Here is a 24682-nt window from a genome sequence, read left to right as displayed (position 1 = left end):
ATTGCTGAGAATAGCTAAGTCATATAAACTTGATTATCATACAATATTGCTGTTACTGTATACAATGTCATCCTGGTTCTTCTCATTTCACTTTGCATCAGTTCATGTAAGTCTTTCCAGATTTTTCTGAGAGTATTTGCTTGTCATTTCTTATAGCACAATAATATTCAATCACAATCATATACCACAACTCAAAGCCATCCCCAATTGATGGATATCCCCACAATTTTCAATTTTTTGACACCACATAATGAGCTGCAATAAATATTGTTGTAAATCTAGGTCCTTTTTTTTTTTTTAATCTCTTTGGGATACAGACCTAGTAGTGATATTGCTGGGTCAAAGGGTATGAATGATTTCATAGTCCTTTGGGTATAGTTCCTAATTGCTCTACAGAATGAATCAGTTTAGGATTTCACCAACCATGCATTAGTATCTCAATTTTCCCATGTCCCCTCCAACATTGTCATTTTCCTTTTCTATAATATCAGTCAGTCTGATAGGTCTGGGGTGGTAGATGAGAGTTGTTTTAATTCACATTTTTCTAATCAATAGTGATTTAGATGACAACTATTTTCAGCAATACAATAATGTAAAACAACCCCAAAGGATTAATGATGAAGCATACTATCCACCTCTAAAGAACTGATATTGATTGAACACAGACTGAAGCATAATATTTTTTACTTTTTTCTTTCATTTTTTCCTTTTATTCATGTTTTCTTATACAAAAAGACCAATATGCCAATATTTTACATAATTGCACATGTATAACCTATATCTGGTTGCTTATTGTTTCAGGGAGGGGGGAGATGAGGGAGGGAGGGATAGAATTTTGAACTCAAATTTTTAAATAAAAATGTTTATTAAAAATAATGATTTAGGGGCAGCTAGGTGGCGCAGTGGATAGAGCACCGGCCCTGGAGTCAGGAGTACCTGAATTCAAATCCGGCCTCAGACACTTAACACTTACTAGCTGTGTGACTCTGAGCAAGTCACTTAACCCCAATCACCTCACTAAAAAAAAAAAAAAGAGTTAGAGCATTTTTTCATATGACTATATCTTTGACTACTTCATCTGAAAACTGCCTGTTCATAGCCTTTGACCATTTATGAATTGAAGAATGGCTCTTATTTCTATAAATTTGACTCAGTTCTCTATATATTTGAGAAATGAAGTCTTAATCAGAAAAACTTGATGTAAAATTTTTTCACAGTTATGATTATTCTGTATTTCTCTCCATCCTGTTTTCCCTCTGTTTATCCTATTTTTTCTCTCCTTTCACCTTGTCCATTCTCAAAAGTGTTTTGCTGCTGACTTTTATCTCCCCCAATCATCACTCCTGTCTATCAGCCCCTCTTCTTTCTCTTATCCCCTTTCCCTCCTACTTTCCTGTAGGATAGGATAGATTTCTACACTAGTGTGTTTGTTATTTCTTTTTTGTGCCAATTCCAGTGAGAGTAAGGTTCACATGCTCCCCTTCATGTCCCCCATTTTCCCTTCCACTGTGAAAGTTCTTTTGCTCTTCTTTCATGTCAGATAATTTATCCCATTCTATGTCTCCCTTTCCCCATCTCCCAGTGCATTCCTCTTTCTCAATCCTTAATTTTATTTTTTAAGATAATCCTCCCATTAAATTCAACTCACATTCATTCTCTCTGTCAGTGTATACCACTTCTAACTCCCCTAATGACAAAAAAGATTTTAGGAGTTACAAGTATCGTTTTCCCATGTAGGAATGCAAATAGTTTACCCTTATTGAATTCCTTATGATTTCTCTTTCCTGTTTCTCTTTTTATGTTTCTCTTGAGTCTTGTATTCAAAAGTAAAATGTTTTCTTCAGCTCTGTTTTTTTCATCAGTAATGCTTGACTTTGCTCTACTCTCACCCTAGTGCAATAGATCATTCCTGCTAATCTAAATTATTAGGCTAGAAAATTGTTTCACTCTGTCCTTTTGTGGGTTCTGACACTGCAGAATTTGGTTTTTTGGCAGGGCAATGAGGGTTAAGTGACTTGCCCAGGGTCACACAGCTAGTAAATGTCAAGTGTCTGAGGCCAGATTTGAACTCAGATTCTCCTGAATCCAGGGTAGGTGCTTTATCCACTTCGCCACCTAGCTACCCCTGCAGAATTTGTTTTGAGGCATTATTTATAGTTCTTTGGAGGGGCTTTGGGAAGAACAAATGAGTCCCTGCCTTTTTTCTACCATCTTGACTCTGCCCCCTGAGCTGCTAATTTCTAAAAGAGGTGCCATACTCTATGCTGATGATTCTGAAGACCTTCAGTCTCCTATCTCCAGCTGCCTCTTGGACTTCTGGAACTGGATGTCCTGTAGATGTCTCAAACTCAGCATGTCCAAAACTGTCTGGCAGCTCAGAACTCCCAAGCTCTAGCATTCCACTACCCTCAGTTTCCTCCAGTAGCAGGAATTATAGTGGAGCACCACCACACCCAGGGTTTTTCTTTTTCTTCTTTTTTTTTTTTTTTGTGGGGCAATGGGGGTTAAGTGACTTGCCCAGGGTCACACAGCTAGTAAGTGTCAAGTGTCTGAGGCCAGATTTGAACTCAGGTACTCCTGAATCCAGGGCCGGTGCTTTATCCACTGCGCCACCTAGCCGCTCCCCAGGGTTTTTCTTTCTAAACATTAGTGTGTGTCTTTTCCTCCTTAGTTTCCATAATAAGTTCTTAAGAAAAATCTTAAACCCTATGCTTTTGAAGTAAGGAAGGCATTTTCCCATACTTGTCAGTGAGGGAGAAATGATTCATTGCCACTTGTTGGCCAAACCTGGTAATACCAGCCCATTTGCTGGTAACAAAGCTGAAGAATAATTAGGAAGCTAGAGAATTTCAGTAAGAGTCTGAGGGATGTTCCCTAACAGGAGTGAAGAGTAGCAGGCAGTCTGGAGAGTGGGGGAAGAAAATAAGTTCAGTATTTATCCATGTTCAATTTGAAGTGAATAGCCAAAGGAAGATAGTGGGCCTCAGTTTCCTTATCTATATAGTGAGTTTGGACTTGACTATTTCTAAAGTCTAAATGGGCAGCTAGGTGGTACAATGCATAGAACAATAGGCTTTGAATCAGGAAGACTCATTTTCCCAAGTTCAAATCTGGCCTCAGATACTAACTAGCTGTGTGACCCTGGGCAAATCACTTCACCCTGTTGGCCTCAGTTTTCTCATCTGTCAAATGAGCTGGAGGAGGAAATGGCAAACCACTCCAGCATCTTTGCCAAGAAAACCCCAAATGAGGTCATGAAGAATCAGACATGACTGAAATGACTGCACAACAACAATAAAAAAGTCATTGCTCATTTGATGTTTCTTGACCTTCCTTTTCTCATCTGTAAAATGAAGGGGTTGGCTTCTATGGTTTCTAAGGTCACTTTGAGCTCTAAATCTATGATCTTCTGAAGATACTATGCTCAGCAAACAAAATTTCAAGACTAGAATTCTAGGAGAGAGATTGGAGCTAGAAACAGAGAGCTACACCTATGTAAAGGTGATTGGTGAGAGTGTAAAGGTGATTAGTGTGAGGAGTTGTATAGTTAGAGACAAATGTATTGGCAGACTAGAAGCTAGAGAACACCTCCATTTGGAGACAGGAAATGGAAGAACAAGATCTCCATTCTCTAAGCTGTAGGCCTTCCCTTTTTTTCATCTTTTCTAATCCATACCTTTTTGTTTTGTTTTGTTTTGTTTGTTAGTGAGGCAATTGGGGTTAAGTGACTTGCCCAGGGTCACACAGCTAGTAAGTGTTAAGTGTCTGAGGCCAGATTTGAACTCAGGTACTCCTGACTCCAGGACTGGTGCTCTATCCACTGTGCCACCTAGCTGCCTCTAATCCATACCTTTTTATAGGCTTCCCCAACTTGTGGAATTATAACAATCTTCTCTTCACCTGGCAACAATGACAAAAAAGTGTGGTGCAAGAAGGGAATGGATGAACCTTGCTCTGACAAGGTTTCCTGTGTCGGTCAGCAGGGGTCACTGTGAGGCTGCTCTGCAAAGATGATACTCAGCTGGAGCTGCTAAAAAGAGACAGACTTTTCCTCCCTCTCTCATTTTTTCTACCCAGTCCCAAGGACACTTTGGTTCTCAGTGAAAAGCCTGCCACCACGTCAGAGCCAAGAGTGATGTTCGTCTGGGTCATCTTGGATCCTTCTTCATCAGATCCTGGACCCAGTTATGTCTAGGCAAATACCCAGTTCTTGTCTATCCATTGTGAAAGGGTAGGGGAGCAAGGGTACATCCCACCCACCACCTTTTTCTGTGCAGAAACAGAGCAGTGCCTGTTTGGCCATTTTCAGAAATGGCATCCTCAAGTATCCAGACTTTCCATTGGAGATCCCAGCCCAAAAGCATTTCTTCCTTGACTTTTCTGACAGATTGTGTCGATGTCAGCTTGTCCCTCCTCCCATCATCCCTATTTCTAAAGGTTTCTAGATCATTGATTCCACTGGAGGTCACTCTGAATGTTCATCAACTGGAGAATGGCCAAAAAAATTATGGCATATGAAAATAATGGAAAAGTACCCCACCATAAGAAATTATGAAAGGCGTGGTTTCAGAGAAACCTGGAAGGACTTAAATGAACTGATGCAGAATAAAGGGAGCAGAAACAGGAGAAAAATTTATACAATAACTACAGCATTGTATGAAAAAAACAACTTAAAAAAAAAAAACCCTTGGGGCAGCTAGGTGGCTCAGTGGATAGAGCACCGGCCCTGGATTCAGGAGGACCTGAGTTTAAATCCAGCCTCAGACACTTGACACTTATTAGCTGTGTGATCCTGGGCAAGTCACTTAACCCTCATTGCCCTGCAAAAATAAATAAACAAACAAACAAACAAATAAATAAATGAACGAAAAAACAAACAAATAAAAGTGCATAGAAGAGAACAGAAGGAGGTTCAGTGGAAAAAAGACAAGTCGGGGCAGCTAGGGGTGGGTGCAGTGGAGTCAGGAGGACCTGAGTTCAAATCAGACACTTACTGCCTGTGTGGCCCTGGGCAAGTCGCCCTTGATTGCTTCCCCCCCAAAATTGAAAATAGACAAGTGGTATGGGTTTGGAACTTACATACTGAATTTATTATATATGGTAAAGAAATACATGTATTATATATGTAATAAGTTTATTGTGTAGGTTTATTATAATTATATTCGCCATTTATTATTAATATTGTCTTATGCTGCATTGAATACATTTATTATAATAAATAAATGCATTATGTACGTTAGATAAAAAAGGTCAAGCTGTACATGGTGGAGATTCATTGTGTATTACAATATTAATCTTTTGTTCATTATATTATGGGCACACTCATGTTTCCTGTTGTTTTGATTTCCTTCTCCAGTGAATTCAGGTAGGGGTTAAATGACTTGTCCAGGGTCATGCAGAGCCAACTAGCAGCCTCTTTGTTCAGACTATACTAGATTTAAAAAAAAATCTCTGATCTTTTTCTATTATCTCCTTCATTAGATGGTTGTCCTTCATTAAAATTGTTGTCACTTTATTAGATTGTGGTCTCCTGGAGAGCAGAGACTTTTATCTTTCTTTATATCCAGAGTGTTTGGCCCAGTGCCTAGTTCATACTAAGTGCTGACTGATGCCTGTTAATTGATGGATCAGTTAAACACCATTCTTCTTTATTTCAAGAAGGTTTCCCTGATGAAACTCACCCTATTCTGATTGAAACCTCACTATATTCATGCATTCATTTGTTGATCTGGTTTTATTTACATGTCATTTTCAAGTGTTCTTTTTAATTTTTATTGATAACTTTTGTTTTCACACCGTCATTTCCAAATGTATCTCTCCTTTACTTTATACTCTGTGAATCATCCTTTGTAACAAAGAATATAAAAGAAAGAGGAAATAAAAGTTGCTCAGCAAAAACTAATTCAAATATATCCAAATCTGACAGTATATGCAATGACATGTACCTGTGCAAAGAAGAGTTTCCAAGTTTCTTTCTTTCTCTCTTTCTTTCTTTCTTTCTTTTAAAAATATGCACTTTATCAGCTAGATTATTAACTCTCTAACCTGGAGAGAGTATATCTTCTATGCCCTAGACTGGGGGTTGCAGTGGTGTGATATGTGCTAACCTAAATGGTAACTAGGCCAGGGCAATTGAGGCTTTGTCTCCAGGTGCTGACAGGCGAGAGGGGCGGGGTACATCTCCCTGCAGCAGTCTTCTAACTCATCATCCCCATGCTTTATGTTTTTCTCTACTAGCCTGCCCTATAGGGAAGCACTTTACCATTCATGATGTCTCATCTGATCCCTACTCCCAGTGTCCTTCTGACATGTTCCTGTAGCTCCCCCTGGAGGACTGGCAAACAGGGTTAAGTGACTTGCCCAAGGCTACACAACAGGTAAGTGTCTGGGGCCAAATTTGAACTCAGGAAGATGAGTCTTCCTGCCTCCGGGCCTGACTCTATCCACTGCAAAACCTAGATGCCCATCTGTAGTATGAGGGAACCTTATTTGGGGTAGTTGTATAGAAATATCAGGCTCAAGGAGGCTAATAGTTCCAACATCTCCAGAAAAAAAGAAAGTGACCTTTGGCAGGGCAATCAGCTTCAAGTCCAGTGGGAGAATGTGGGAGTAGGCCAGAAACGGAAATGGTTTACAAATTCATGGAGCCACTGTTGGAGGAGCAGAGACATAATGTGGTTTCTCCAGAAAGTCTGGCCAATGAGAAAAGAGGAGCTTCATTAGGAAGGCCAAAGACAAGAAGATATCTGTAAAGCTTAGGGGTTTCTGAACCCAAAGCTAAGGGTTAGGAAAATGAATTCAGAAGATCTGAGATACCTACAACTTTGCAAAACCAAATCTATTAACTAGAGACTAAAAACTGGCATATTTTTCAGCCCAAGCAATCCCAGGCCCTGGGGATTAGATTGAAAGAAAGTTTGAGTCAGATATGAGAGAGAGAATAAAGAGTTAGGTCGTGAGTGTTCATTCAAGACAAACCAGCAGATGTCACTCTGGAGCAAACTTTAGCTGGACACACTTTTTCTTTTTCTTTTTTTTTTGCTCTTTTCCTTCTGTAGGAATTTGGCAGAGACTGGAAGATTTGTCTAACGCTCCCACTCTCTGAGTAGTCATACCTGGTTGTAACAATAGCTCAGTCTTTAGCCAATGGAGAAAAGGAAAGCCCCAGTTCCAATTTAAATTCTGCCTTTTGAAAAGTTTATCATGTTTTCCACAACTGAACATATATAGCTTATATTGAATTGCTTGAGTTCTTAAGGTGGGGGGGTGGTTAGGAAGGGAGGAAGAGAATTTGGAACACAAAGTTTAAAAAATCAACATTACAATTTGTTTTTCCATGTAAAGTGGGGGGAAATTTTAAATAAATAAATAATAAAAGAAAAGTTTATCAAAGATTATTAATACAATCATAACCATAAGGTTTTCTCATGCATTTAGCTCTGGACCCCCCAGGTCAGAATTGATTCTTGATCACCAGGACAGGATTCTGGTCTTGACCTATTTTTAGTTCTTTAGATCCCAGTTAGTCATTGGAATCCTCCATGCTTCCCTTGCCTGGCATAGAATACACAGACATGCAGTGTAAAGTACTCATGATTGATTATGGATTTTAAAATAATAATGATAATCAATAATAATAATAATAATAAAAAAATCAAGATAAAGAAAACTCAAAGAAATGCCTAGGAAAATCACTAGCAAAAAGGCTTCAGGCAGCAGAGAGGTCATTTAGAGAAGAAAACCTTTCAGAGCTTTCTTTAATTCTTAAAGTGGTGGTGGCACTAGGCAGCTTCAATAAAAGTTCTTTGCTTCATTGATTGGAGGCTGCGTTCTAAAGCCAGCCTTTTTTGCTCAGTCCCTGGTTCTGAAGCATACACTTTAAGACACCTGCAGGGACCTGATCACCATGGTGCTGTTGTTTCTGCTTCCTTCTCTGCATGTCACTTGGTCTCTTTCCCACAGGCAGATTGTTCTCCCCCTCTGCTCTATTTCAGAGTGATTCTAGGTTCAAAAGCTCCCACTTTGGCAGAACTCAAACTTCAAGGTAGTCCAGTTTTTCCAGGGGTTGGGAGTGAATATTGTCTCTCTAAAACAGGAATTCTTTAAGTGTGTGTGTGTGTGTGTGTGTGTGTGTGTGTGTGTGTGTATGAATGGACCCCTTTGGCAGTCTTATGAAGACTATGGGGGGGGGGCAGCTAGGTGGCGCAGTGGATAGAGCACCGGTCCTGGAGTCAGGAGTACCTGAGTTTAAATCCGGCCTCAGGCACTTAACACTTACTAGCTGTGTGACCCTGGGCAAGTCACTTAACCCCCATTGCCTCACTAAAAAAAAAAAAAAAATTAATTAATTAAATGATTCTTAGAATCATTCTTAGAATAATGTTTGTAAATAATTGAAGGAAATGCTAAGTTTCAATTAGAGGTTAGTGAAAATAATGATATAGTGTTGTTATTGTTGTTGTTTTCCTCCAAACAAATTCACAGATCCTGTGAAATTTATCCATGGGTGCCTTTAGGATCTGTACACTTTAGACTAAGAACTCCTGCTCTAAAACAATTCTTATTATGCCCCCAGAAACATCGAGAATTCTTTTTTTGTGAGGAAATCAGTCCAAACTCATGTAAATACCCTGATATGTCTGCATTAATTGCAAAGATTCCCATATAACTTTGCAAACTGACTCTGGTTATATTTTCATTTTGGAGTTAAAATAGTGATTCATGAAGGGTTTTTATTAGGGGGTTTGGAGAAGTGAAGGCAAAAGGCATGGAGTCAAGTGGTTCAAGACAAATGTAAAGGGATTTGAGACTGAGGAGAATATATTTCCTTTGTCTCTACTCTCTTCTTGCTGACACACCTTGCACTATGGTTTAGGGTATAGAACACCAATTCTCCACCGTATTCAGGGATCCAAATGCAAGCAGGAATCTCTTCCCTCGTTTTCCTTCTATACCTGTAAGCTTCTTGAAGGAAGGGATTGGGCATTTCCCCTAGCAGGGGAAGTAAGTGTATAATAAGGATTTGTTGTTGTATGATATCCTGCCTTTCCTCCACCTTTGAAATGAGGTTGCATCGGGAGCAGCTAGGTGGCGCAGTGGAGAAAGCACTAGCCCTGGATTCAGGAGGACCTGAGTTCAAATCCAGACTCAGACACTTGACACTTGCTAGCTGTGTGACCCTGGGCAAATCACTTAACCCTCATTGCTCCACAAAAAACAAACAAACAAACAAAAAAGTTACCTCTCCATGACTCCATGAATTAGCATTCTCTTTCAGACTCCAAACATTCTAGCCCAACTGGACTACTAGCTTCCCTGAAGGCCACTTTCCCTTTCTAGCCTTCTTGTATTTGTACAAGCCATGCTTCATGTTCTTATCTCACTTGAAGGCTCAATTCTGGGCTACCTCCTATAAAGTTTTCCTTGACCCTATCCCAACCCCCAGTAGTAAGTTCTCTGTCTTTCCTTGAATTACCATGTATCAACTTATCTGACGACATCATATCTATTTCCTGGCATCCTCCCCAGTTGAATGAAAGCTCCTTGAATCCAGGGACTGCATTTTTGGTCTTTTCAACTCTAGCACCTAGTACAGTGCCTTGCACATAGTAGGCACTTAACAAATACTTATTGAATTGTACAGGGATACATGACAGACTCCAAAAGCCTATATCCCTTTTCAGTCCAAGCAGCTCTGATTTTGGCAAAGCCTCTACTCTTGGACCGAGGTTCTTGACCTAGAGTCTATGGACCCCTTGGGCCTCATTGGACAGATTTTGAAACTTATTGTTATTCATTTATTTTACAAAATAATAATTCGAGAGGGGGTCCTTAGGCTCTGCCTAACTTCCAAAGAGGTCCAATGTACACACATAAAAAAGTTAAAAACCCTTGCTCTGGCGTGCGTGTATGCTTGGGTGTGTGGTGTGAGGCAGTGCGTATGTTTATGGGTGTGATGTGAAATTTATGACTTCTGCCTGGGGATTGAGCAAAGGGGTCTAAGACTGTCTGGAGTTGGGGAGAATGACGCAATATTCTGTAACTGGTGGTGGGGTGTGGAGCTGATAGGGGAGGGCCAGAGACCAGTCAGTAGAAGCCAGAGAAAAATGACCACAAGACATACACAGGGTCAGCAAGAACATCTTTGTTTAATGATACAGTTGGGTCTGGTTACAAACATCAGAAGCCTACAAAAGGACAGGCAGTTACAGGAGTGATCACGGGAGGCTGGGACACAGGTACAGTAACCACAGTAGCAAGGTTTCCTTCGGGGATGATATGGGAGATACAAATTACTAGGGGGGAAACATAGGGATCCCAAGGCAAGGCTAGCCTAGGAAGACAGACAGAGTCATAGAACCTTAGACTGGGAAGGGACGTTGGATCACTTCATCACAAGGGGTTGGTGGGGAGAGGGGGTCACTCAAGCTTCCTCTCTCCTCCTCGGCTGAACTTCTGATCTAAAGGAAAGTTCTAAGAATATAAACGGAAGGAAACCCATCCATCTTAGATATTCCCACATCCTCCTTTTATATAGGAACTTGGTATTGAGGCTGCTGGGTCTCAGTTATCATAGCGATGACTAGCCCACTTGAGGTAACCTTCCAATGTACCTTGACTGTGGTTTCATTTTGTTGGAGATGGGAGGTAGGCCGGGATAGATATTTGGGGTCTTCCCCAAATGCCATTGTCTGACCTCTCAGTACTTGGGTAACTAAATTCCTGGGGCTCACCGTACCGTAAGGACAGTCTGATACCCACCTGTCCCGAGCCTCTTGATGTTGACCACAAGCAAAAGCATTGACTCAACTTGACCAGAAAGGAAAATCAGTGAGCTGCCAAGCCCTTATTGGAGAGTTTTGTTTATGCATGAAGGTGCAAAAGAAGGAGGTGGGGATCACGTTCAGGGCGAGCTGTCACTTTCCTTGCTTTCATCCCAAAGATGAGGCTGCTTCTAATATTTCACTTCTTCCATCTTTGAAATGGGCTTGAGCTTATCTCACCTTCTTGAGGGTAATGAGCCCTATATGCTTTTCTGTGCTAATTTAGCCTCCCCCCACTTCCATGGAACTTTTCTCTATAGCTATCTTCCTCCCCTGAGCCTGGCCACAAACCTCTCCCCTCAGGACACATATATGGACAGAAAAAAAAAAAAGAAACAGAGGCTTTAGTATGTGCCCCTAGGCCCAAGGGCCTGCAGCTGCAGGTACAGGTTATATATAAATATATATATATATATATATAATGTATATATAATATATTTTTATATGCGGTAGATGTGCGTGTATGATACTATAGATATGTCATGTTGAGACCTGCATGCTGGTCGGGCAGATAGAAACAGTGGCTGGTTTATTCTTGGCGAGAGTTAACAAAGCCTGCCCTGCCTGTCCGCCAGCCCCTCAGCCTGGTCTCTCTCTAACAGTGGATAGAAAAGCTACAAATAGTGGGTCCAGCTCTGTAGGGAGGTCCCCTACCACCCTCCCCATCAGCCCCCACCAGGTGGGCCCCAGAGCTACACTCAGCATCCAGATGGCCAGGGCCATCTCCCAGCAGCTCTCGGGGCAGCCACAGCGGCAGCCTTGCTCTCTGGAGATGATTTCCATTCTTCTAGCTTCCTCAGCACCCAGGTACGAAGGGACAAGTTGGTCTTTGGAGCTTGGCCTTCTGTTCAAGGTGCTGCCAGGGAGTGGGACACTATGACCTAGAAGAGGGCAGCGTGGCCGGTGGACTGTGGATAAGAAAAGAGAGAGAGAGATGGCAAGGTTATAGAGATACAAGGAACTGGGCTGTGCAAATTAGGAGAGGAGACTTTGTAAAGATCTACTTCTACTTTTACATACATGCATTCTCTCTCTATGTATATATGTTTATAGGGGCACATATACATCAATACACCTACAGGCCTCATACCCACATAACATCAGTATGTACATATATCCCTCACCCACATATTTATTTACTCATCCCTCTATCAAGGAATTGATTGATTTTTCCCCTTCCAGTTTAAGTGACTTATCCAGGGTCACACATCTAGTAAGTGTCTGAGGCAAGATTTGAACTCAGGTCTTCCTGATTCCAGGGTCAGTGCTCTATCCACTGTACTATCTAGCTGCCCTTCACCCACATATTTAAGCACCTGATTTATGGATTGGCTGTTGCACAAACAAGACACTTAATCGCCTCATCACTTGGCTGCCCCTCTTGCCTAGAATGTTCCCCACCTTCAGTTGTTACTACTGACCTCCCAGGCTTCCTTTTAAGTCCCAACTACAATCCCACCTTCTACAGGAAGTCTTCCCTAACCCCTCTCAATTCTATTGTCTTCCTTCTCTTTATTTTCGGATTTAAATTCCTGATTTATCCTGTATGTAGCTTGCTTTGTATAGATTTGTTCGCATGTCGTCTCTGCCATTAGATTGTAAACCACTGAGGCAGTCTTTGCTCTCTTTCTGTACCTCCAGAGCTTAGCTTACTGTGCATAGCACATAGCTGGTGCTTAAGAATGTTTATTGATTGATTGATTACCATGAGTACAGATTAATCAAGAAAGATTGGTGGGGCAGCTAGGTGGCACAGTGGATAAAGTACCGGCCCTGAAGTTAGGAGGACCTGAGTTCAAATCTGGTCTCAGACATTTAACACTTACTAGCTGTGTGACCCTGGGCAAGTCACTTAACCCCAATTGCCTCACAAAAAAAAGAAAGAAAGAAAGAAAGGAAGGAAGAAAGAAAGAAAGAAAGATTGGTGTCTAACCTAACACAGAAGATAGGGAAAATGCTCCATATACCCTCTAATGTCCATCCTTTAGTTCCCTAGCTTCTAAGCCCTATCCCAACATTTCAAGAACTTCACACTAGACTTGGGCCTCTATAGGAGTCTATAGACACCCAACCTTCCTGGAGTTAGGGGATGTATGACAGGTTAGATCTAGGATGTCCTGACCTAGAAGTTATCCCTCGGCTCTCCCAGCCCAGATCTCCTAGTTAAAGAGACTAGGAGTGAGAAAAAGTATGCAGAGAAACGAAGGAACTGTCTAGCTTTCCAAATTCTTTTGGCCACCATAGCTGATGCATTCAGGTTTGAGCTGGGAGAAGGAACCTTGGGGTGGCTAGGATGGGGAGCAGCTGTGGGGAAGAGGTCCTCTAGCCCATTCTCACCTATTTCCTTTCTCTCTTGTTTAGAAGTGGAAATGACGGGGAGGGTGGAGTGGGAGGGAAATGAAGATTTTAGCTCTCCAAAATATTTCCCTGATTGTTTGGGGTTTGGCAAAACAGGAGTCCCTTGGGATGTCTGGGGTGAAAGGAGGGGAGGACACAGGGTGTTAGAAAATGTCCTCCATATGTTTCTGATTTACTGGTACTGCACAACAAAATGTTTAGCCAGCTCTGGCTGTGGTGTCCAAAAGCTCTCTCCAGGCCCCTGTAAAAGCCTTTTCTCTGGAAGCAGGAAGTCTCATATCCCAGCTGTAAACAAACTCTACTGCCTGGAGATCCTTCATGAGGGTAGAGTCAACTGCAGGGCAAGCCCCTATCTGCTCCAAATGACCTTTTTTTTTGGGGGGGGTCCTCCAATCTTTTCCTTTTCTTCCTGCAACTGTAACTATCCTTGTCTTGGGGCAGTCCCCAAGCAGGTAAAAATATCCTTCTCATTTTCCCATTTATCCCCAGAGGATGATGGACAGGGACAAGGGCCAGATGTGCACATCTGTAATCTGCTTCACCATGACTGAGTCCAGGTTCCAGCAGATTCCCCTCCAGGAATGGTGTCAGGAAGAAAGGTGGGGGGAGGGAGTAGAAGGGAAAAAATTTTCTTCAGCCTCTTATTCAGGCAGAGACAGGAAGGCTGGGAGATGGGGGTCAGAAGGCTTGGACTCTGTATTTGGACTCCAGGGACCTCCCTGGGAGCAACATCAGGGAGGAAACTTATGGAGTAGGAGGCTAGCAGATTCCCCACAATGGTGGAAAGCAGGGGGAGGAGAAGCTGTATTTTCCATGGGAAACTCCTAGGAATGTTCCCCCCAAAATGCAGTTGTTGGCTGACCCCAGGCTAGCTCTTTCCCTGCCTCTACTTTCTCCTGCTCGTTCTTTCTCCTCTCCCCTCAGTTCCCAGGATCAGCCTTCTCACTGGGGCCTGTGCTGGGCAGGTTGTTCTCACCTTGTATGTTTCTTTTCTTTCTTTCTTTCTTTCTTTCTTTCTTTCTTTCTTTCTTTCTTTCTTTCTTTCTTTCTTTCTTTCTTTCTTTCTTTCTTTCTTTCTTTCTTTCTTTCTTTCTTTCTTTCTTTCTTTCTTTCTTTCTTTCTTTCTTTCTTTCTTTCTTCCTAATGAGGCAATTGGGGTTAAGTGACTTGTCCAGGGTCACACAGTTAGTAAGGGTTAAGTGTCTGAGGCCGGATTTGAGTCCTCCTGACTCCAAGGCCAGTGTTCTCTATCCACTGTGCCACCTAGCTGCCTCTACCCTGTATGTTTCTAAGCCCTCTCCACTGGCCACCTCCTTGCCCTTCCCTTCCCTTCCCTTTTCCCATCTGCACCCTCTTCCTTAGTGTCACTATGACCAACTCTGGAAAGGAGCCTGGCTATTCTCAAATTAGCCACAGAGATACCCTCCCAGTAGGCTGACTACCGACTCTAACCATAGGGTCTTTAACCTCAGGAGTGAGTCGCTTTCCTGTCACCTGCCGGTTAGTATATGGTGGCAAATCTTGTCTGTCAGGAAAAACACGCACGTATGCACACGTGTGTGCCTGTGTGGTCTCCACATGATTTTTACTGGCTTTCGCCCATGTCAAAGCAGAAGTTGGGAGTACAGAATGAAAAAAACATCCCCATGTGATTGGTGTCTGGGGAGGAAGCAGCCTTTGTTGGCTTGGTCTAAACTGGCTCCACTTCTGATGAGCTCCCTTCCAGCTGGGATCCAGAGCCGTCTTCCTCCTTTGGCTGTCCATAGCCTCAGTGAGGCTCTATACTCCTTGGAGAAAGGAGTCTCTAGCCCAGAAATCTCTCTGAGGAGCACTGTACTGGGGCCTCACTGGAGGCCTAGTGTAGGGGGGAGAGCCTGGGAAAAACAGGGTTAGTTGAATTAGGTTTACAAAATAGGGAAAAGCAAGATCCCAGGTGTCCCTTTCTCCTACTAACCCAATCCAATCCCCACCCCTCCTGCCCTAAGCATCTTAACTTTCCTCAGGTCCTTCTGCCATAGCTGGGGGAAACCTGGAACCTGGAGACACCTAGAGTAAGTAGAAGACAAAGAATGCATGTGGCATGTGTGCATGTGCATGTGCATGTGCATGTGCATGTGCGGGGGAGGGGGGGGTGGTGGTTACTCTGTCCACACTCTTGCCCGCCTGCTCACATGTTGGTGGTGGGGAGCTGCTGCACCCAGCCCACTTCCTTGTAGGCAGCAGTCACGTGGCTGTAGATGAGGCTACGCAACTTGGACCAGGCTCTCTGCGTCTCAGATGGGAAGTCATCAGCAAACTCCTCAGCGATCACCTCCAGAATGACTCCAGAGAGGATCTAGGGGTTGAAGAAGGAAGGGTGGGAGTGAACAATTGTTTCTCTACTCCATGCCTCCCTTCATCCCCTTTAGTACAGAGCAGCCTCTTCTGTCCCACACCAAACATATCTCTAAGCACCTAGGCTAACAGAATTCCCTTACAACTCCAAGGTAAAGGACACGATCCAGCATCATGCTCAGGGAAACTCAAAGCAGTGCAGAAAGCACAGTGGGATACAGGAAAGGGTGGTCTTTGGGCCAGAAGTCCTGTACTCAAGTCCTATTAGCTGGATGACTCTAGGAAAGTAACCTCTTGGAATCTCGGTTCTCCCATCTAAAAGTGAGGGACTTGGATTAGGTGGGTCTCCAAGGTCTTTCCCAGTACTGGTCGTCTATGATTATATGATTCTGGGAATTCAGTGAAGTCTCCCACCCCATGGGAATGGGATGAAGAAGGCTGGCCTTCAATCCCAGTACACTTTGTTTCTCCCAGTGACCTTTCCTGGTCCAAGAACTTGCTTGCGCCATTTCTCTTAATGTCTGATAAACCGTCTCCACCCAAGGGTTAGTAGTTACAGAATCTCAGCAGCTCAGTGAAAGGCATAGCTGCGAACAAGGAAGGGGTGGAAGACCAGGGCGATGATAACTGCTCCCCTCAGGCCTACCCCTCCCAGAGACTCTTCCATAGGTGTAGAGGTTTGCAGGAGCCTGGGCACAGCCAGCTGGCTCCAGGTGACTCTAGGAGCCTTGGGCAGCAATATCTTCCCTGTGCCTGTCTGAAGGTGGGGGCATACCTTGAAGTAGACAGGCTCCACCTTGTGCTTTAGAGCATGGGCTTTGCCCACCAGTGCCAACACAGAGGACACCTTGTCGGGGTCGTGCAGATTTTCTACCACAGTGTTGAGGGCTCCCATCACCCGACAGGCATGCTTGCGCAACTGGGGGCTTCGTTCCATCTCCAGCGGCTCTTCCAGGTGCTGGAACTGACTGAAATACTGTTTGGCAGAGGGAAAGTTCACAAAGAACCTGGAGAGGAGAGAGAGGAGGGAGGGAGCAGGAATCAGTGGGAGTGGGTTCACTTCAGGGATCATGCCACTTGCCCCAAGGCACCACATTCAGTGGCTCCTTTAATTCCTTTTGAAGGAAAAATAGTTCCTGTCTGCTGATTGCAAGAAGGGATCCTTTCCATCTTGGGACTTGGGCACCCAGCCCAGTACCTAGTACAGAGTACTCGATTGGTTGATTGCTTTCTTCTCATTATCTCATAGTGGGAAATGATTTGAAGTCTTCAAGAGAAGAACCCCTCATCAAGGTCCCCCATAATCTTTCCTATTTTATGTTTTTTTTGTGTGGGGCAATGGGGGTTAAGTGACTTGCCCAGGGTCACACAGATAGTGTCAAGTGACTGAGGCCAAATTTGAACTCAGGTCCTCCTGACTCCAAGGCCGGTGCTCTATCCACTGTGCCACCTAGCTGCCCCCCTATTTTATGTAGGAAATATTATCCTCTTCCAACCAAATTGCAAACTCCATGATGACAAGGACTTTAATTCTTATCTGAGCTTTTTGTTTTTGGTTTTTTTGTTTTTGTTTTTTGCAGGGCAATGGGGGTTAAGTGACTTGCCCAGGGTCACACAGCTAGTAAGTGTCAAGTGTCTGAGGCCGGATTTGAACTCAGGTACTCCTGAATCCAGGGCGGTGCTTTATCCACTGCGCCACCTAGCTGCCCCTATCTGAACTTTTTAATCAAACCCAGTGCCTAGCAGAGTGCCCTGTAGATCACAGGCACTTAAGAAATGTTTGTTGAATTACTCCCAAAACATACATACATATATATTTAACTTTGACCAGTTCAGTTTTATGTTCATTCCTACCTTCCTGCTTTCCTGTGAACTGATTCTCTAACCCCCTATGCCCAATGTCTTTCTTCTTCTTCTAACTATCCGATCCATTCTTCACAGCCCATAATAGTTCTTAGTTGATTGCTTGGTTTGCCTTCATTATCTTCAACATATTATTATATACTATCACAACACTGGAAATTCCCTAATGGGCAGACATCTTCCTGCCCCCAGTCTCAGCCCTCTGCAATAAATCCCATATCTCTTAATTTTCCTAGAACACCCCCTTTCTGTGCACCATACCCAGTTCAAAAAAACACCCCAAAACTTAAATGGCCCTTCATTGCTGTCGATGGAATATTGTATAAATGTATTAGCTTGACAATCAAGGCCTTTTACTTACCCTACATCCTTCTTTCCCATTACTTCCTTCCCAAAGCCTTTTCACTCAAATCAAATTGGTCTGCTCACTATTCCTCAGACTGCATTCATGTCTGCCTGTTTGAATTTCCCTGTATCTGAAATGCCGTTTCCCCTTCTCTCTCCTTGTTTTGCCCTTCAATGCCCTCTTACAGGAAACCTTCTCCAAATGCACCTACTCACAAGGATCTTCTTCCCCTGGATGCCTGTGGTATTTATCTGTCCCATTTCTATGGTTGTTACCATTTGCTACCTTGTATTATTTTTTACCATGAATGTGTCCTTTCTTCCTAATTAGATTGTAAATTCTTTGAGAGCCAGTTTTCTCAGTACCCTCAGGACCTCGAAGAGTAAACCATATTCAGAAGACAATTGTAAATGTCTGTTACAATGATATAAATTCTAGCTATTTACTAGAAATTGCTTTGTATCAACTCTATATCTTTTGTATTTAATTTTTGGGTTTACATGTTACTTCCCACTTCTTCCCTTCAATAGAAAGTAAGTTTTTTTGAGGGCTTGGACCATTTTGTTTCAGTCTTTTCATCCCCGGGGTTAAATGCTTACTGAATTCCTAATATGACCCCTTAATGAATATTGTTGAAAATTATGTGATGGCATGAATAGAGGGAGAAGGCATAAATGAGTTGCAATCCATATCCCGGCAAGAGATTGAAGTATTTATTGAATTAAGCCTTTAGAAATTCTAGCTAGTGTACAAAGATGAATTTTGTTAATTTAGACTTTAGTTAATTAAGTGATAATATATCTTAACTTTTCTCATTGTTAGTAGGGAATAAAACTGGGAATGCTTATAAAGTTTTTTCCTCCTGTCTTGTGGACCTGTTTGCAAAAATGATTCTACATTTGAGATCTCTCTTTGTGTGTGTGTGTTGGGGAAGGAGGGGCATAGGAAAAGGAAGCGACATATAAACAGAAAATTAAATACAAAACACAGATTTCTAGTTAATAACTCGAATTAATATCATTAACAAGCACTGAACCTGCTCTCAAAGAATTCACAATCTAATTGGAGGATGCATTCATAGTAACAAACAACAATGCAAGATAGTAAAGAATGAGTATCAAATATGAGTTAGGACCAAGGAAAGCAGAAAATGTGCCAAAAGAGCTTTGGGCCCAAGGGTAGAATCAGGCTTTGCTTTGTTTTGTTTTGTTTTGTTTGGGGAGGGTCGAGGGGGCATGATTTGGGCAATGACAGAATTTAGAAGATTCCATCTTTGCTGCTGATTCTGGACAAATCAATTGCAAGATTTCTTTTCAAATTGCTTTTGTGCATTAAAAATGATGGGGGGGGTAGCTAGGTGGTGCAGTGGATAGAGCACTGGCCCTGGATTCAAGAAGACCTGAGTTCAAATCTGGCCTCAGACACTTAACACTTACTAGCTGTGTGACCCTGAGCAAGTCACTTAACCCCAATTGCTTCACCAAAAAAAAAAATGATGGGGAATACTTCCTACCTCAAAGGTAAGTAGTGAGGACAAATAAAAGTATAGACATGAAATTGCCTTGAACGCATCAGCAGAATCTTTATTTGGGCTAAGGATAGGGTCTCAGTTTTACTTTGTATTTTTATTATATATCACTATTTTATTTTTATTATTATTCAATCATAACTATCAAAACCCTAGGTAACAGTGTCCCAGAGACCTGCTTACTTCTATGTCCTTAAAGGAGACTATCCTGGTCAAACACTCTTCTGTCCCAGCTCCCGGTGTTCTGCTAAGTGTCCCCTTCCTCAACTACTTTTGTCCCCTCACCCTTGTGAGGAGAAAAAGCTAACGCAAATAGGTCCATTGGAGCTGTCATCTCCCTGAGACAGCTGGGCCTCCCAAGAGAGCCCAAAATAGGTTTTTCTGAGTGTGAGGGGGAAGGTGTCAGAGTTACAACCCAGAGGGGAGCCTCTGAATAGCACTGGGTGTTCCCTCACTGCTTTGCCTGTAGGGTGTGTAGAACCCTGACTCGGGGTGGGGGAGGAGGGACAGTCCCAACTTAGGATCTTTCACCCATAACCCCCTTAGTTGTGAGGTTGGAGAACTCTTGTTCCCTCCCACTCCACCCTACCCCATGATAGATTATGGTGAAAGGTGAGGGTTCAAGGAAGAGTTAAAGCCCCTCCTTTCACTCAGGGGTCCCTGGCTGGGAAAGTATCAAAAGGCAGTGAGTGTGGAGAGCAGAAGGGACCTCTGTCTTTGCACTTTCTCCAGTTGAGGAGCAGTAGCTCCCAAGAGCTCCCAGAAGTTACATTTGTGACCCCCAACCTTTTAGGGGTGTGCCTGAGAGAGGCAGAAAGATAGAAGTGCTAGGTGATCTTAGATAGAGGATTTTTAGAGATGTGAGATAGAGCTTGTCCCTAGTCATGTCCCTAATGACTCAACTGTTGACATATCCAACTCAGATAAAGGGATCAGAGACTGTGAAGCCAAGGAATATGATAGTTGGTTGGGAAAGAGGGGGAAATGAGGCAATGAAACGGAAGACTGGGTTAAAGAAATTTGTGACTCGTCCAATTCCTCGCTTGTTCTGTGACTGCTTGGTTTGCCGTTGGCACAGCTCTCTATAATTTTGAACTTTCCTAGGTTTTACTCCATGGAATAGTTAGCCTTTGTAGCCAGCTAGATGTTATGGTGGTTAGAAGTTGGACTTAGAGTCAGGAAGCCCTTAGTTCAAATCCTGACTTGGATGCTTGGTAGTTGTGTAACCCTAGGTAAACCATCCAAATTTCCCCACCTTTAAAAGGGGGCTAATAATAGTATCTACTTAACAGGGTGGTTATGAGTTTCAAATGAGATAATATGCCACTATGTAGGTGTTAACTATTAGCTGTGTGTTACCTTTTATCTTCTGTTCTCCATTCCTTGGAGCAAAAGGGCCTCTCTCTTCTACGGAGCCCCATATCAAGGATAGGGCTGACACCAAAATGAGTCAAGGACTCTCCCTATAGAGCTATGAGCGTTGATCCAGGCCATTGTCCCATGTACCCAGACCAGTATTGGAGAAGCATCCAATTGAACTGAATCCAATAGAGCATCTAGATGTCTCACAACACCTGGTCATCTAAGAAATACTTTTGTTGGAAGAAGGAAAGGAAGGAAGGAAATATGCATTTATTAAACACCTACTATGTGTCAGGCACTGTGCTAAGAATTTTTATAATTAATAGTATCTCATTTGATTCTTATAACAACACTAGGAGATGGGTGCTATCATTATTCCTAGTTTACAGTTGAGGAAACTGAGAGGTTAACTGACCTGCCCAGGATCACACAGCTAGCAGGTATCTGAGGCCAAATTTGAACTTAAGGTGTTCCTGACTCCAGGCTTAGGCTTATGCCACTATACTACCCAGCTGCCCAATTATTGCCTTCATTATCTATGCAACTGTCATTGCTGACCCTAGAGTCAGGATTAAGTATCATAGGAGGAATAGGAGCTAAAGAGAAGATAGGAAAGAATTGGGGTTTTCTTTTGTTGTTTGTTTGGTTTTTTTAGTCTTGAGATGTCTAGACAAGGTACTGCTCTCAGGATTTGGCTTCATTCTTTTTCCCTCTTCATTACTTTCTCTCCTCCCATTCCTAGGGTGACTCCATTTCCTCCTTTAGGGGATGACTGATCCCCCAAACTCTTGCTCTTTCAGTTTCAGTCATCTGTTGCAAAATTGTAGGCTCAGGCACAAATATATGTACATGTGGGTAAGAACAAAGTTATAGATATACAATCTGTGACATTATGAATATAGCCTGTAGATTTACAGACTATATGTGTGGGGCCAGGCACATGCCTATCTGTTTCTTTGAAAGTCTGCAAGTCCACTGTGACCAAGTTTGTTTCTCTGTGGTTTCTGGGCTGGGCTTAGAGTTCCCTCCACAGTTTTTCCTTCCTCAAGAGACCTCCTCTAATTTTATCAGGAGAATTCTTTTTGCCTTTTACCCAGAAATCTAAGTTGGATTCAAGGCGTCTTGCTTAGTAGCTGAGTCTGTACTGCCTGTATGTGTTGAAGAAAGGGTTGAGATTTTAGCATGTGGTGGTGTCTGTCACCTCATGTGTGGGTCTAGGAGACCCTAGGTAGGTAAGAACAATACTATATCTATGTCTGAGAGTAATATTGTATCACTTGGGCAGGTGTGTGGATTGTCTAACTAGATCAGAGACCCCAGCCCAAAGAGTGCAGGGTGGGGCCCTTCTGGATAGTAGTTTCCCTCTTTCCTTTCCTTCTCTTTCTCTTCCTTTCTTCCTTCCTTCCTTCTTCCCTACCTTCCTTCCCTTCTTTCTTTCTCTTTCTTCTCTCTCTCTCTGTCTCTCTCTCTCTCTTTCTTTCTTTCTTGCAGAGGAGGACAGAAAAGAGAAGGAAGATAGGGAATTTCCTCCTGAAGCGAGAGGTCTCTACTCTGGAAAACCTGACTGGGACTGTATCCTTGGAGGGAAGGTGACTTCATATGTTCTGGGATTTTTGTCTTGGGGATGAAAGCAGATCCACCAGAAGGGTCATCTTTTTCAACTCTTGGTTCTGGTGATTTGGCATAGGGATGTTAGAATTCAGATTAAGAGGCCTGAGGAGGTGAAGAGAGGAAGAAGACTGGAGCAGGGTGTATGTGAGGATATAGGAAGGAAATTGGGGCTAGGCCTGAATCAGAACTGGACATGCCCTCTGACCCATTTTCCTAATCTTTATTCCCTTCAATCAAGTGGTTTTTGACCAGGTAGGAGATGTAAACTCCTTCTTGATTCTTTTCCGTCCATGATTCTCAGCTTTCCCATTTCCAAAATAGGGAGAGCACAGCCTTTGTCCTTTGAGGTGGGGCAAAACTAGGGCTTGTTAAACCTTTGATGGAATATTGACCGTGGTGATGGGGGAAGGAAGAGGGCAAGGTGGGGGAGGAGGGGGACACTGTTCTGCGATGGAGGTTCACTCGTTAAGGTGGGGGAGAAGAGTCCTGGAACAGTAGAGATGGTATGCCTAGCTAGCCCCCTCCCCACAGCATTCTTGTGCCTTTCCTTGCTGCCCCCCAATCCCAGGGAATTCCCATGCCCTAGAGTCTGGGGTTCACCTCCGATACTTAGTCTTCTCCACCTAGAAATCTAGCGGTGGGCACGACCCCCCTTCCTTAAACTGCTTTGGGGGGGTTGGAGCCAGAAGCTGAACCCTACTATCTCCTCGAGAAATGCCTTTTCTTAGGGCTCCTGGTTCAAGTCAGGGTAGCGGCCGGGGCGTTATCTGGGGCTGGGTCAAGGGCCCGAAATGACACTCACCTCACCAGGATGGCCACCCCCACGTCCTCGCAGTTGGCATATAGCCGGGCCCACGTATCCTGAACCGCCTTCCTCTCCGGCTCGGACAGCTCCTCGCTCCGCTCCCTCCGCTCAATCTCCATCTCGCCCGGCACTTTCTCCATGAGCAGTGGGGCTGAGGAAAGCCGCGGCACTGCTGCAGAAAGCCAGATGGACGCCGAGACCCCGGGGCACCCGGGAAGCGCTGTGCGTGCTCTGTGGCTGTGGCAGGGACGGTGTCAGTGTCACTGTCAGTCTCTCAGTGTCTCTCTCAGTCTCTCTCTCTCTCTCTCTCTCTCTCTCTCTCTCTCTCTCTCTCTCTCTCTCTCTCCTCCCTCCCTCTCTCTGCGTGCGTGGATATGTATATGGAGCAGGGGGCGGGAGACTAGGGTGGGTGGGGGGGACCTCGGGGGCGGGGATGTGGTCTGCAGGAGGGGAAAAAAATTTTCCAGCACCACCAACCAGAGAAGGGAACGCGCTGGGTTTGGTTTGGAGCTGAGGAGTGGGAGATCTGACTCCCGCCCTCTAAGCACTCCCCTCCGCTCAGAGTGTGCGTGTGTTGTGTAGGTGTGCGTTGGTGTGTCTGGGCGACTCAGGATGGGTGTCACTCTGCGTGGCTTGTCAGTGGCAATGTGTGTGAGTGTGTGTGCAAGCGCGCGCGTGCCTCGGTGTGTCCGTATGTGTGTCTGTGCGCGTGTGTCTCGCTGCGTGGAGGAATCGTGCGTGCATGTGTGTGTGTGTATGTGTGTGCGCGTGTGTGTGTGTGTGTGTGTGTGTGTGTGTGTGTGTGTGTGTACTCGGGTGCGCGCACGCCCTCGCCCTCGCGCGTTCGTGCGCGCGTCCCTCGCACCACGGGTGAACTGACTCAAAGTCCAACATTCACCACTGGCATTTTCCGTCTCCTGCCTCCGCCCAGGGTTTGGAGGATTGAAAACCCCTCTTGCGCTAGCACCCGCGCGGGGCCGCTCCTGCAATTGGGGCTGCGCTGCTGGATGGGCTCCCTCTCCTTTCTCCCCAGTTTCTTCGCAGCAGGAATATACCTCGGGCGGCCAGAACTACCCCCCTCCCTGCCCCCCGCAGCTTTTATGACTCAGGGCTTTTCTCAGTTTCTTCACTGCCCTTGGGGGCGGGGAGGGGGGCGGGCGGCAAGGCGGGGAGCTCGGTTGTGACTGTCGGAGCTGCGGCCAAACTCAGGCGAACAGACGGTTCGGCTCCCAACAACAGGGGTCGACTCCCCTTCTCCTGCCCTAACCTCCCACGTCCCCGCAGTCCTTAGCCAACGCAGACACAGAGTGATGCTGATAAGCTCCTGCTGGGTTCCTTTAGGAGGCTGGGTTAAGGGGGACAAGGAAAAAGCAGAAACGTGGAAAGGCACCAAGAATGAGGCCCTGTCTAGAGGCCCCAGCTGCGGGACTACGGCTAGGAGCAGAGGAAAGTCCTATCGAAGTTGAGAGAGGCAGCGACATGGGGGCAGCTAGGTGGCTCAGTGGATAGAGCACCGGCTCTGGATTCAGGAGGACCTGAGTTCAAATTTGGCCTCAGACACTTGACACTTACTAGCTGTGTGACCCTGGGCAAGTCACTTAACCCCCATTGCCCCACAAAAAAAAAATAGACGTGGAGAAAGGCAGCGACAG

At 44.2% G+C, this 24682-nt stretch overlaps 1 protein-coding gene across 1 annotated transcript; it reads right to left on the bottom strand.

Annotated features, from left to right (window-relative positions):
• Window positions 1-10136: 10136 nt before the first annotated feature.
• On the bottom strand, window positions 10137-23392 carry CYGB (cytoglobin). Its single transcript, XM_043964233.1, has 4 exons — window positions 23028-23392; window positions 16291-16522; window positions 15353-15516; window positions 10137-11731 (listed from the first exon to the last, which is right to left on the bottom strand). The coding sequence occupies exons 1-4, from the start codon at window positions 23168-23170 to the stop codon at window positions 11698-11700; spliced, it is 573 nt and encodes a 190-aa protein (XP_043820168.1). The 5' UTR covers window positions 23171-23392; the 3' UTR covers window positions 10137-11697.
• Between the last annotated feature and the right edge of the window lie 1290 nt (window positions 23393-24682).

The sequence above is a fragment of the Dromiciops gliroides genome, chromosome 4 (genome assembly GCF_019393635.1).
Source record: "Dromiciops gliroides isolate mDroGli1 chromosome 4, mDroGli1.pri, whole genome shotgun sequence".
NCBI lineage: Eukaryota > Metazoa > Chordata > Mammalia > Microbiotheria > Microbiotheriidae > Dromiciops > Dromiciops gliroides.
This window is presented reverse-complemented; position numbering and strand designations above follow the sequence as displayed.